Raw genomic sequence first — 14888 nt, 5'->3', positions numbered from 1 at the left:
TACTTACTCTTTTTAAACAGAGCGAAGAGAACCATGAAGAATAAACTTCTTTAAAAAGCTGGCTGAGTAACTGTACGAGTAACTGTAAATCTACTTACTCACTTGGGAAGGTGAAGCACAAAGTAATGTGATAAATAAATAAATAAATAAATAAATAAGAGGGTATTGTAAAGAAGGGAATGGGATGGGTGAGATGGGGCAGCTTTTCACCAGCAGGGATTCTGCTTCCAGCTCTAACTGTAATGAGGTCCCTCCAATGTGCCACAGGCTCTAAAGGGATGTGGCTATTCATTCTTTTAAACAGGCTCGGCTTAATTGAAAGACAGGAAAACAGCACTGGAAAAAATCCAGTCAAGAGATTGAAGCAAAAAGCTCTAACAATGTGGTAAATGCTGTGCACTGCAAAAGCAGGAAGGGCACCAGAACACCACAGTCCTGCAAACCACTGAGACCCTTGAAAGGATGGACAGGAGTTAAGGAGCCTCAGTCCTCCTCAGGAACATTCCTAAACTGAATAAATACCCCTGTTTGTTTAAAGGAACCGATACAGACCACAGTACTGGATTTGCACTCGTGCCTTTTACTCATACAGTTGCAGTGATGGAAAATAATTGGCTTGCCACCAATAATGATACAGGCTGAGGGATGAAAGGATGCAACCTACAAATCCCACCACAGAAGCCACAATTTTTGTGAAGATCACATCCTTCTACAACTGTCAAGAGGCTGGTTTGTAAATATAGAGGGATATTGATAAATCTAGTGCATTTCTGAGTTCACTTTATCCTGAAATATGTACAGATTGTTTGTCGCTGCTATAGCAATGATGTTCTCGGTTGGGTGCCATGCTGTGTGCAAGATCTTCTTAGTAAAGTCCAAACTGTCAACACTGATGTCATCTTTCCTCCGTTTGCCTCCAACGCAGACTCTCCGGGGCTTAAGAATGGCTCGTGGTTTACTGCTCTCGCGGGAAGCCTCCAAGGTGACATCCCGCTTGGTGTTGCGGTCAAACATTCGAAAAAAGTTGTTATATGCACCTGTCATTATCACACTGCAGAGAGACAGAGAGAGAGAGACAACAAAGGCAGTTAAACAGCAGCTTGTGCAAAGCCTACCAACATGGCTGGATCAGGACAGCCGAGTTTGACCCTAGGGTTAGCTGTCTTCTGGTATCAGATGGGAAACAGTAAGGTAAAAAAAAGAGTTTTCCCAGGTCTCCCCAGAATGAACAGTTTCCTTCTACCAATGCCTTCCCCTCCCTTATTATTCAATGAAAATTACAGTTACCTCAAATAATGTCTGCTCCCTGACATCACGAGAATCACATCACAAGATAATAAAAGTAACATGCTTTAATAAATTATTTTTAATTACCCTCCAGCTTTTTATGAGCGCTTAAGGATCATACATTTCATGCTTTTTCCCATTCTCTGGAACTTTACCTTTAATGACAGCTGAGTTTTACCATGATTCCAGAAACAGTCTAAAAATTTCCCACATATTTCAAATTTTTTGATACAACAGTAACGTTTAGTACATGATTATATATTTTAAAGAGTATTTTGAAGAAGGGTGTTTAGAAAGGTTCTGAAAAATCACACTGAATTTTCACATGTAAATTCTTTCCAGATGAAACTCTTTTCCCTGCTGAATACACAGATCTTGCAAGTCCAGACATCATTAAAATATATATCTATAATGCTTCTTAGAAACAAACACACTGGTGTCAGGATTCTGGCATTTATTATATGAAGTTTGAATGAAACATCAAGTCAGGATATATTTCTGGGTCTGGGAGAAAGGGATAGAAAACACACCTCGATCTGTATAAAAATTACCTCATTAATCAGCTTGCAGTTTGAAATAATAGATTGCCAGTTGCTTCATTCCTCTAGTCCCTAGGGGAGGATATTTTGTCACTAACTTTAATGAATTCAGGATTTCATCCATGGCCCTCAGGTTATTGGATTAGCATAATCATGGGTTTCAGAGCCTTGTTTGAAAGCTCATCCCCTGTGAACTTTTTCCATATGTGAAACCAGGGCCGTTCTCTACTCTCCTATCTCAGCCTCAAACAGGGTGGTTTTGTTCTGAATTTCCATTTTGTAAGAGGCTATCCACCCCAAATGGTCAGATCTCAACAGGAAAAGCTGTACAGTTTTAAGACTCAGGCAATCATTAACTATTTGCCTTTCTAATAGAGCCCAAAAGAAGATATTTGACGTGTGTGGCATTAATAAACACACCTCCATCTCAAATGACAGCTGCTTTCACACTTTGCTATTGGGGGACATCTCTGCTGAGCAGTAGATGGCCAGGGAAACATGGAGCATATGGGAGAATCTGGGAGAACTCACAGGCACGAGCCTTACTCTGCACCACAGACATTCTCTAGCTGATTAGATTAGATTAGATTAGATGCTCCTGGACTCACAAGTGCCTTGCAGTGTGTGCCCAGCCTCCAGCCAGAGCCGCTTGATCTCATCTGGGGCCATTAGGAGTGACTGTAATACAAATGGATGATCACTGGAAAAGCACAATGTGAGCTGTGCCCCTCATTGCTGCGACTACAGCTGGGGAGGGAGCAGGGCAGGCTCCAGAGCCGCTGCAGGGTAACTGGAGTGGGTTTGCACGCTGGGAATCACCCAGCTCCACGCTGCTCCCGTGTCTGCTGGGGCCATACCGCAGCAGATCCCGCACTGAGCCCTGCACAGAGCTCACAGTGCTGCACAGCACACAGCCAGCACCCTCGGCCAGAGCTCACCTGCAGCCTTCACCTCATGGGGAGGGGCTGCTCCCGGGGCTCTGCAGGGCGCTCGCTGCTGGGGGATGCACAGGGACATTTGTCCCCATTTGTCCCCCACTTGTCCCCATCCAGCCCCGGCAGGGAGCTCCTCGCTGCTCTCCGGCAGCGGGACCCACCCCTGATGGAGAGGATTCCCTTCCCTTCCGCACCCGCAAAAGGCCTGGCGCAATCCTGCCGAGCAAGGCACAAGTTAACAACATCACAGGCTAAAAAACAGGAGTCACCGTGACAGCTTGATAAAATGTATCCCAGAAGCTGCAGAAAGCCTATTGATCAAGATTAGTGCCCATTTCAGGAATTGAATCAACAGCAGTAAATCAAGTGTTTCATTCCTTCCAAATCACCATGTCTTGTCATTATAGCTCCTGCTGTAATGTTTATTTGCAACATGAAAAAGTAGAGGCTATTTCATATCTCAGCACTAACATACACAATTTGTGATGCAAACAGTCCATCTGTATATTTTCCCCCAGGCAAAGTTTTGAAACAGGTTCATAACACTGGGGCACCCCTGTGCCACAGGCTGTAGAGCTGTGGCTCCCAGGGGAGAGAGGAGCATCCCTCCTGATGGCAGCAGGAGCTGCCAGAGAAGCACTTCTCATGCTGGCAGAGTACCAGTGCACCAAATGCAGAGAGAGGTGTTTGTTAAGGGTCTTATTTTAGAAGGTTTTGCTTACAGTAAAGCTGCCTTTACAGTCCATTTGCTTTTTAATTTCTTGAAGTCTTGCATATTTTTAAAAGTCTGCTTTCTTCAGTTGGATTTACTGCAGTTATTTTTTTAACATATGTAGATGACTGCTTTTCATGCTGGCCCTATTTTTCTGCAGTTTAATGGCTCAGTAAAAAACAGCATTATGTAAATGAGAAAGTGCCCATTCTTGCTCAAGGTCACAAACACAGATGGATTATAACCTTACCTGCTGCTTAAAGTAATAAAAGAGAGTGAAAACTAGATGCAAGCCTGCAATTTTTTCTTGTTCAGGAAAATACAATGTACAATAATGGAGTCTATGTGATAAGGAGATATTTTTTTAAATAGTAGAATATAAATTGTAGCTAAGTGTAGGAAGAGTCTGTTCTGTATTCCCAGACACTGCTCTGCACAGCAGTGTTACGATGAGGACTTGCACAAAACCCTTGCAGGAGAGGCTGGTTCAAGAAACCAAAGCCCTTCATTTGAAACAGCCCACACTATTTCACAGATGTGTAAGGCAGCAGCCTAGAAAAGCTGTCTAACCACTTTGAATTTTCCTTAGAAGGCAGGTTTATAAGTCGTGCACAAGGCCAGAGGTGCCATCATCTCCACCATGCAGAGGTTTTTAGGACACAGAACAGGCTCCAGTGCACCTTGAGGAGCAAAGCTGCAGCCTGACTGCACCAGCTCTACACCTCGGCTACAAGCAGCACCATTACAAAAAAACCCCAAATAAAACAACATCACACCCCACCTCCCCCCAAACAATCCCCCCAAATCAGACAAAAAAGCAGGGAAATCCCCCAAGGGTGCAGCATGACTACCAGCACCTACATTTCACCTTCTGCACTTCATCATTGGGTGGTCAACAAATTCTCTACTTCACCATCTTCAAAGGCATCTGAATAGGATTTTCACCATTTTACTAACCTCCAATGAGATATTCCACAATATTTTTTAGGCAATGAGATTTCATCAAACATCTCAGTCACTAAGAACTGGCTCTGTATTTCTCAGTTTTGTTACTCCCCTACTTCAAGCCAACCTCTTAAATTTTATCCATGTTGAAGCTATCCTTGTACACAACAGCCTTCATCAAAATTGCTCCATTCAGCTGCATTCCTGGATGTCAGGGATTGCCCTGAAAATTTGGGGTATTAGCTAGAATTAAAGCCTGCTTAAAAACCAAACCAATGTTCCACATTGCTTTGTGTTGTTTTTTTTTGTTTAGGGCTTTTTGGTTTTGTGGGATTTCTTAACTCTTTGATAATTTTTGCACTAACTGGCCCAAATTAGTCTTCCCAGATGCAGAGAAGTTTTCATTCACCTGCAGATTTCTACTGTCTGGAGAAATTAATCTCGTTTCAGTGTTCCTGTCTTTCACGGTTGCTCAGGAGACCATGGAAGGATGGTGTGACAGGACTAAGAGAGGGGCTGGGCAGGGCTTCAAGGACCCTGCACACACCCTGCTGAAGTGTGATAGAAAAACTGAAGCAGCCCAGCTGTGCTGCCCCTCGGTGCAGATGAGGCAGCAGAACTTCATTCCCTGGGGCAAGAGGCAGGGCTTGGACTTCTCAGATCTCAGCAAAGACATCCCTCAGGCATCCAGCATGAAAAGGGATTTTCTTTGATCTGAAACTCAGTTTCCCAGTCTCCCAGTTATATTTTGTAATATAAGTAGAAATAACCCCTTTTTTCAGTATTTCACTGCCATGGGTACCAGAGAACATCTGCAGCCTCCTGGGATTAACCTGTAATGTCCACCAGATCTGGTTTCACGACAAGCTAGCCCAATGAAAGAAAGGAGTGATTCCAGAAAAACTCTTAAAAAACATTTTTCACAGGAATAAAAAGGGAGATTTATTATAGCAAAGGCAAAGGAAGAAGCATTGTGCAAGCAATGAGGAGCTCATGAAATACTAGGAAATCTTCCTGTGCTGTGCAAAGTCACTGACTCCCCATCACAAAGAAGGAATTTATTTAAATCTGGGGAAGAGGCTGTTAGAAAAATGAGACACAGGATTCAGGGTTGTGGTACCCTGGTACAGCTGGCTGACCTAAGACTGGGAATAAGAACAAGGGATCCCCAAGTACTTCCAAGCTAATATTTGACATGCCAAGCTTTGAGAACAAAATGATGTCTTCTAGCTCTCCAGCATGGAGTGTGCTGCCAGACAGGAAGAGACTCTTAACTTCTCATCCAATGGGATCTGCCAATTCCTCCCGATTAGAGTGAAGGCTGTTGGATATTCGGAGGGATGAATGACAGTTCAGTAGGAAAGGACTGACTGAACAGTTGTATGTGACTTCACGCATCTGCTTGCAGCATATCACTTATCATGATGGTATTTAAAGTCTTCCTGGCAGGGGTCCCACCTACCCATTCATTTGAAATCTTAAAGAAAAATAAATAGTTAACTAAGGTATTCACTTTCTATCATGTAGAATTAGGTTTTGTTTGGGTTTTTTTTCTGGCTTCTTTACCTCACAAAAAGCTACAAAAGTGCTTATTTTTTTTTGAAAGCTGTTGACAGTGGAAAGAAAACAGTGTCCTCCAGGTCATTTATTAAAAGACTTGACTTTGGATGTGAATGGAAGAGCTAAATTAAATTGCCATATAAGTAGAGCTCACCTATTCTACATGGTCAAGTAATGATGTATATACACTAAAGATAGCATGATTTTTGTGTAATACACTGAACTACAGATAATATGTGCTCATCTGGATGAATAAGTGTAAGACCCCTGCTTGGCTCCCTCCCCTGACCACCATTGCCAAAGTACCTAGTGATTAATGTGCTCTCCAGCAAATGAGATCAGCTCTGTCTGATTGTATTAGTTCCTGTTCATTGGAGTAACTGAGCATCAATCACGTTCTAATCAGAGCTCACGTATGCTGATTATTTCTGCAAACAGCCTCACCATCAGGCTCTATCATAGCCTAGATTAACTCCTTAGTAATGACAAATCTTAATAAAAAGTATTTTCACCTAAATAATAAAAACACTTTCATTTTTAACAGAACAATCCTGTCACTACATATTGTTGTTATAGCTTTGAAGTCTGCAAAAGATAAAAACAATACCTTTAGAACAGTAGTTATTACTGTTATGCAGATGGATTAATAATCTAATTACTGCAGCATCTCTTTGGAGTACAATTGTCAATATGCAATTTTTATCTTTAGTAATAGTCCTTTTTTAAAAACTACATCCCAAAAGACTCAAATTAAGTGACCTTACTGTTCCAGTGGACTGTTTCTTAAGAGGTACCAGAACCTAAATATTATTTAAATTATGACTCCCCAATTAAAAAATATTCTGGTAATGCATAGCAATACTTGTCATATTCATAAAGCAAGGAGTTTAGAGGAGTGAATCAAAAGATGAGCATCAGTTCTGATACATTTGACTTCTAAAAAGAAATAATTAAATTAAAGAGAGCCCTTTTCTTTTGTCAAATGTTTCCAGCTCCTCTACTCAAGTTTCTTACAACCAAGAGCAGCACATTGTTTAGTGACGGGTTTGGTAATTGTGCATGACTAATAATGCCTCAGTGTCTGGGCAGTACAATAAATGAAGCCCTCACAATCTAATGTTCCCACTTAATAATGACTCCCTGCATTGATCTTTCTGATCTGTCAAGTAGGAATGAAAATATTACACTCACTTTAAACCCTGATATTGAACAAGAATTCCATTACTACCAGGCAACTATCCAGAGAGTGGTCTTACCACACTAATGAGGACAGCAGCATTTCATCTGGCCAGAGGAGAGAGACTCTAGGCCTGGAAGTAAGTGGCTGCCCGTCCTGTAAAACACTCTAGGAATTCCCATCAAGGATAAGCAAAGCAGTTTGAAAATACCTGAAAAGTCCTGGATCTTTTTCAAAGTTTCCCAATATCTACATGATTTGAATGCACTGTTGTTCTGTGCCAGACTTAGGCAGGAATCAGCATTGTCTGTTTTTCAATAAAGGATTTAACTTTTGTATTTCTAGTAGGGCCAAACTTAAGCCATAACCACACTGAGAAAACCCTCTGTTAGAACAGCCATTCATACACTGGACTGGGAGTTTCAGAGAAAAGCCCCAAAACCTGGATCTTCTGCTAAACATTCTGTGAGTCATTCCCAATCTTTAACCATACCAAAGCCACAACAGCTGGTGCCCAAGTTGCAATGACAGCAATCTGGGAAGTATTTTGCTCAGTGTGGTCCACCTGTGTAATTTTAAATGGCCAGCAGTTGGTATCACAGGGGATACTTAATCCTGAGTTAATTCTTGTGAAAAAACACATCAGTCTGGCATGCAGGCAACAGAGACAATGGAGTATGTATGTATTTTCATTTGTATAATGAATGATACAAGGCTAAAGTTTCATTTTTTAGCAAAGGTATAATCTTTCCAGTGGGTAGGTAGAGGAACTGAGCAAAGGAAGGTAGTCCAAAGAGAAGGTCCCCCTTACCCAGTGTACACAGCATAACACTTGATCTGCATTTGTGGAACATAGGACTAGAAGACACTTTGCTCTGCACTTCCAGGTTCAGACTTGTCATTTTAACCAATGTTGCATGTAACTGCTTTCACAATTTTCCTGAGCAGCACCATCAGAACAGCTGGGTTTCTTGTATCTCCACCACTCAGGATGGGAAGACAGTTTGTCACTGTTTGGACAGGTATGAACTACCTCTAATTTCCAGGTAATAACTATCTGTTGACTCTCAGCACCTGCTTGCTGTTGTGTCATTATCACCCACATTTATCTGAGCTAGATTCTCTTCATCCCTATGTGTATCTCCTTGGTGTACTTACTACAAGCAAGTAAAATCTTGGTTTCTCTTTTGCTAAGCTGATGAAAACCAAAGTCCTGGCCTCTCTTCTTTAGAGCAGCTGCCCATCTGCTCGATGAGTTCATCCACCTTGGAGACGAGGGACAGGAAATGTGTAAGTGCAGTTCAAAGGTCTTTGAATAAGAGCCCAACATAATGTCACCACTACTCCTTTCTCTGCTGGATAGCCCTGTCTTGCCCATTCAAGGATCATATTTGTCTTTCACAGATGCCTCAGACTGCCTGTTTCATAGTCCTTGCCCACTCCAGGGTGGGTAAGCCTGCTTCAATACAATGAGACAGACTGTTTTCCCAAATGAGAGGCTGAGCTGAAGGAGCGCTTCTAGGCTCACTGCCAAACTTCTGCCTCTTGGCTCCTAACTCTGCTGAACCAGGAGTCACTGCGTATCACTCAATACTGGCTCCTGTGCTCTCTTTCATGCACATTTTGTAGACTGCTAATCCCTTCCAAAGTCACCTAGCATATGAATGTGCCTGGGAGTTGTTTCCAACTGATAACATGAAGGCTTGTGCTCTTTTTTTAACTAAAATCCTCACCTTGCATTATACTCTTGGATTTTATCCATTTTTATTAATCCAGTCCTCTTGGCTGCTCAGCTATTCCTGTACCATATTTCTACTCCACAAAGTACTGCCACCATTTGCCAGCATTAGGGCATTAGCCCACTCCATCCTTGCTTGCACTCTCTGAGTATTTCTCATTAAAATGTCCAACAAGATATTATGTCCATGATAAAAACAAGAACCTCTCCACCAGTGCACCGGGAAAGAGACTGCTTTGACAGAGGGAGGTATCAGAAGTGTCATTTGGCAGGAGTTTGTAGAGAATCAGTGGGTGCCTGTGATGGTTCTTCCTCACATCCATTTCCAGTAAGTGAACTGAATTTCTGAGGCAGCTCATGTGCAAATACAGGATCATGTAAGTTTCCCTAGTGTGTTGGTGGGATTGTGTGAGTTGGCATCATTCTTCTTAGCTTTTGCAGCCCACTTATGGGTTGGGTGAAAATGGACATAATTTGAAGGATTTTTTTCCCCTAAGGCATGAGCCAAGGTTATTAAGGCATACATCATGTCTATGGCAGTCAGAGACACTCTGCACAAACACCCAAACACCTTGTACCAACCCAAACACTGGTGTGTGATTCCATACCCAAATATGGAAAATAACCACGTGTAACTACTTTCAGTTTGCTCCCCATCATATGGGAGGTCTTCTGCTAAATGAGGACAGTGATGGACAGAAGGATGGATCGATTACCTGTCGGATCCATTCCATGCACATTCAAACTTGTCAAAGATGCAGTCGTTTTCATAGAGGGAACATAACTTGCTTCTAAGGTAATCATGGACCTGTTTCAAAGAAAATAACTGTTATTCTTGAAATCAAAGAAAACATAAGATTTCACAATCCGCCCTTCACTTTCTGTGTTATCTCCCATGTTCACTTTCAAAATAAGCTGCATAGATTGGTAGGTCTGCAGAAGATACTGTGTTTAAACTTTGAAGAAGCTAACTGTACTTTTCCACAGCCCAATTAACCAGGTGCTACAGAATTACTGTTACAGGAAGGCACAAAACATGCTTTCCTCAGCAGGCTGCTGACCACCCCTTTTCAACATGTTTGTTTCCTGCTTGGGTGATTTTCTCAGTGCTAGCCAATTCCCAGAGACATTTCACCACCTGATACCTTAGATGGGCTAATTAATGTGCAAGAAATATAATTTAAATAGTAACAGAAATGCCATATTCCAAGATGAGTGGACTCTCACTTATGGCAGAAAGAACTTGGCTCTATTAAAAGAACCTTTATGGTATCACATTTATTTTTGTAAGGTATTTTAGAAGCCAAATACAGCACAAGGTTGCAGTTGCACAGGTCGCAAATAAGAACACTAATTTAGCCCAAGAATTTCTCCTATTTGGCTGAGATTTAAAAACAACATTGCAAATTCTCACTAACTAGGAAAGTGGGAATACCCAGCAGAAGATCTCTCTCCTCTAGGACACACATCTCTGCTGAACAAGGATTATCATAAAGATATGATGCAAACTGTTTCAGTCTTGCTTAATATGATTAGGTTTTTTTCTGGATGATTTGGTTTCTTCCATAAGGAAATAATAAGGTAGAAAATCCCTGCCCAGATAAATTTACTAATGCACTTCAACTCTAATATTTTCTTCTAGCTACTGTAGCAACTGTGCAAACAAAGATGTGTAGGTGACCTCCTGGAGAAACACACCAATCCAATGGTTTAGGGATATAATTTAGCTCTGCCATCCTGAGGTTACAGGTTCTTGCAAGTCAAGTGAAATTGTTCCTGCTCATGGATGCTCAGCATCCTACTCTGGCCCGAGGGCACAAACATTTTTTCTAGTAAAATAACTTCTATCAATACCAGATGAAGGACAATAACCTTTCACTTAGATTTTCTTTAAACTGACCCATTTTCGATAGTCATATTGTACAGCATCCAAAGAATATTTGTAATGTAAGATTATTAAGGATAATAAATTTTAGTTATGGGTCAATTTTCATTAATAAATTAACAATTTTAATGAACTGTTCATTAACAGATAGTGCTTATACAGAAATTACTTGGTAAATAGCAGATAGGACATTCCACAATTAAATGCATTTATCATCACAGTAAGCAATAGGTCAGAACACTTTTACTATTGATACAGTTTCCTACACTCTGTAATTAAATACTTTCCTTTTCTCTTCACTTAAAACCTTTTTATGTTAGCGGTGTAATTTGTTACAGAACTGGAATCCTTTCCTTTGTCATGTTTGTGAGCCCCCAATACTTGGAAGAAATAGAAAGGTTGGGCAAGGCAGAAGGAAGTAGATCACATTTGTCTCCCTAAATGTCATTTCTAGGTCTTTTTTTTGTTACCATTTCCAGCAGCCATCTGTCATGACCACTGTCATGTACACACCCTTTGTAAAATGTGTCCAAGTCCACAGCTTGGAGCTGTGCCTTTCTATCAGCTTTGTCAAAAAGGATTTTGCAATTTCTCTCTCAGATGTCTTACCTTGTCAAGGCTGTCAGACTCACCCTATGCCTTGGACAACCACCTTGTTTTTATGTGGGCCTTCTGACAACCACATTTGAGCACATTCAGACCCTCAGAGGGACTGTGAAAAACTAACTGGAATAAACACTTGATTTTCACTGTTTGCATATTCACATGCCTCTACCAACTGAGGGTAAAATCAGATTTGCCTTGTCTGTTACATCTTGTTCTTATCATGTATCAATAGCACTTGAAAGCAAACCAAATTCATTCCTCACTAACTAGCAAGGACCTTTTCTTCACTGCTTCTTTTACATCTGACCCTCATGGAATCATCTATCAATTCTGTGCTCCAGACTAACAGAGCAACACAGCTACACAGGGACCTGTTTTATTGGGACTGAACAGACACAACCAGGAATTTCACTTGTCCAGTTCTGGACACTGGTCCAAATCCCTATGCTACAGACCCTGCCTAAAGTGGATCAAGCTATTACCAGCTGTGAATGTGCTCACCTTGCTGCTCCTAAGGCTTCTGCTGGGGTAATTCACCTGGCAGCATCAGAACAGTAACCTGTTAGGCAGGGCTGCCTTGCAATATTCAAGCACTGGACATTCCACTGCCCTGCTCTTTTAGTGCTGTTCAGTGACCATACTCTGCCCTTTTTTCTTTTGTGTGAAACAAACAGGAGAAAATCATGTTGAAACATTGTCAGCAGATAACGTGTTCAGCAGGGCTGCAACAGCTGCTCTATGCAATAGCATTCTTTAAGCCACAGCATTGATACAAAAAAAAAGAACCTGTATGAAGAATTATTTTTTTGTTTGTTTGTTGGGTTTTTAATATTAAAATTGTAAGCTGATACTGAAGCAGTACAGTTGTGGACTCTGCTCTTTATCACAACTCTGTGTGACATCTCCTGTTGTGACCCTCACTATTGCAGCTAGGCAATACCTAAGTGCTTATCATGCAATGGATGAAATGAGAAATTAAATCTTAAATCACACAAATCCTATGGAATCCTGTGCTACTGGCTTCCAAGGCCCCTAGTTCCAGATTCTCCTTTAGTTTGCTACAATGCCCAGCAACGCATCTGTGTATTCTTCACAAGGTAAATATTAGAAAATGAAAGGCAATCCAAAGATTTAAGAACACTGTTGTATTTTGCTATATTTATTTACATTATATAAGGGGTTTTGTTCTTGTGGGACTTGGGTTTTTTTTCTATAAACTTCTGACTGCATTTATCAGTACTCATTTTTCCCCATCTCAGCATGAAGAAATATAACTTTTTAATTGGCCCTACTGTTGGGTGCCAGACTGATTTAAAAGTGGCCAGCTTGTTTCACAGCTGCTTACATAAAGAAATAAAAGCAGGTGTCAAAATCAAGACAAACAGGTTTGCTTGACCAACTATTTCTCCCCAGCACAAGGCTGCCTGCTAAATTAGCATAGGTATAAAGTAATATATTACCTAAGTTACCAAAACCGGAGATTCTATTTTGTTATATAAAACATAGTCTCACCGTTACCCTCCCACTCCATTTTCACAGCATATCAACATTTCTAACACATTCAGCACTTAAAGCACTGCCATTTTAAGAGCAAACCCAATTCTGTAGTCTTAAAGGTAAACAGGCTCAGACTTTCCAATATTAACACACAGAGCAGTGAACACTATCCACTGAAATGTAATGGATGCATTTAAGAACACTGGGGCCCACTCTGTCTACTAAATGCTAGCTAAAAAATGCTGGAGAATTTTGTTTGTTTTGACAAGAAATGCTACCATATTCTCTTGGTGGTTTTTTAAAACCCCTCTTAATTATAGTTACTGTGAACTGCTGTATCCCACCTGCCATTACTTAGACACAGAAAACAAGGGACTGATCCAACACTGTCAGAGGATTGTCTCTCAGTGAGCAGCACAAGCCAGATGAATGGCATTCTTCCTACTTTGCATACACATTTTTTTATGTAATTCAACAGTTTTTTTCTTACTGCATTTTCCTAACAAGCAGTTGCTGTGTCACAGACATATTTTCCTTCTTCAAGCCAGAGTCAAAAAATGTAAGCTCAGCCCTCTATTGCCAAACATAACAGATGTCAGAGTACAAACTTGGTGCTGGCTGGAGCCACTGGCATTTTGTCTGGATAATACCTCAATGAATTCAGGCAACCAGATGTGTCTGGCATTTGTGAGTTGCTGTATCAGTGGTGATGCCAGGGTTTAACATGGAGCACTTCTAGAACTAGGCAAAAGGGAGAAACACACAGAGGAAGTTGTAAAAAATAGTTCTGAAATGACAAAGATGTAAACTCTCAGCAGTTCCACCAGGAGCAGAGCGCTAAGAAACACACAAAACCTTTTCCTCAGCTCCTTTTAAATGTTAGTAGTGAAATACATCATTTGAAAGCAGATGCCAAAGTGATGGTATCTCTTGTTAGAATAATCATTTCCTTTGAGTTCAATCCACAGGGAGTGCTACCTCGACTCCCCAGGCTTTACACTTCCTTACTAATGCTGCTATTGCCCTTTTCCTGCTATAAGTATGCCACTGTGAAGATTTTAATCACCTTGATTAATTCTCTTAGTTTGCTGCTTGTCAGATATGGTTATGAGAAGTTTACAGAAACATCCAGTTTTTGAACACTGAGATCCTTTTATAAGGTTGCATTTTAAGACTTAGGAGATTCCTACCTGGTATGTTTCTACAGGCTTTGTTTCCATGTTCAGATCCCAAACCTTGACAGTGAGGTAATCTCTTGTAAGCATGTATCTACCACTGTGACTGAATTTGACATCTGACACTGAAGAGATAATTTCTGAAAAAAATGATCTGTTACTGGGGTCTTCTGGTTCTTCATAAACTGTTCAAAGAAAAAGAAGCAAGAGACAGAAATCAGAATTGTACAAAAAACCGCTTTGTTTTACAATCTGAAGCGTGCACTTCTCATGAAACATGTAATTCAGCCTACCAAGGAACATGATAAAGAATTAATTCTATCTCCAGCACTTAATTTATTCTTTTAACTTTATATAAAAATACAAACTGTAGGCTTTAAACATTACAATAATTAACGTTACAGCTACGGACTCAAAGCATGACTTTAGGAAATTATGCAAATACACTGGTCAGTTGATTACAGATACCTATAGCAAGGCATTTCACGCTTTCATGAAAATCCTTTCTGGGGCTTGCATACCCCATTTCCCAACGTAACCAAAATCCAGGTGTCCCTGTCACATGAGAGCTGTGTACATGTGGTGTCACAACAGTCCTGGCAACCCTGGGAGAGGCATTTACTCAAAGCCTGCCCTGCTTGCCAGAACCAGCTGGCCTGGCTGCAGGCTACTCCCTGGTCATGTCTGAAGGCATCCAAGATTTAAGGATGAGAATTAGAAAGCTATTGCAAATTGCAATTACATCTTCCTGAGAGGTGAGCATAAAACAGACAGGGGTCTACCATGTGGATGCATGAACTACATAGTTGGTGTGCAACTGCTGACACTTCTG

At 41.0% G+C, this 14888-nt stretch overlaps 1 protein-coding gene across 14 annotated transcripts in view; it reads right to left on the bottom strand.

Annotated features, from left to right (window-relative positions):
• Positions 1 to 560: 560 nt before the first annotated feature.
• PPP2R2C (protein phosphatase 2 regulatory subunit Bgamma) overlaps positions 561 to 14888 on the bottom strand; it is a 189372-nt gene continuing 175044 nt past the window's right edge. For all 14 annotated transcript variants that reach the window (XM_086889187.1, XM_086889188.1, XM_086889192.1 and 11 more), the window contains 3 exons: positions 14072 to 14241; positions 9610 to 9701; positions 561 to 1051 (listed from right to left, as the gene is read on the bottom strand). In XM_086889187.1, the coding sequence (XP_086745313.1) occupies positions 760 to 1051; positions 9610 to 9701; positions 14072 to 14241 (554 nt within the window). In that variant the 3' untranslated portion in view covers positions 561 to 759. The remainder of the gene's footprint in view (positions 1052 to 9609; positions 9702 to 14071; positions 14242 to 14888) is intronic.

Source organism: Cyanistes caeruleus, chromosome 5 (genome assembly GCF_971803275.1).
Source record: "Cyanistes caeruleus chromosome 5, bCyaCae1.hap1.1, whole genome shotgun sequence".
Taxonomy (NCBI): domain Eukaryota; kingdom Metazoa; phylum Chordata; class Aves; order Passeriformes; family Paridae; genus Cyanistes; species Cyanistes caeruleus.
Note: the sequence above shows the minus strand (reverse complement) of the source record. Positions and strands in the feature narration are given on the sequence as shown.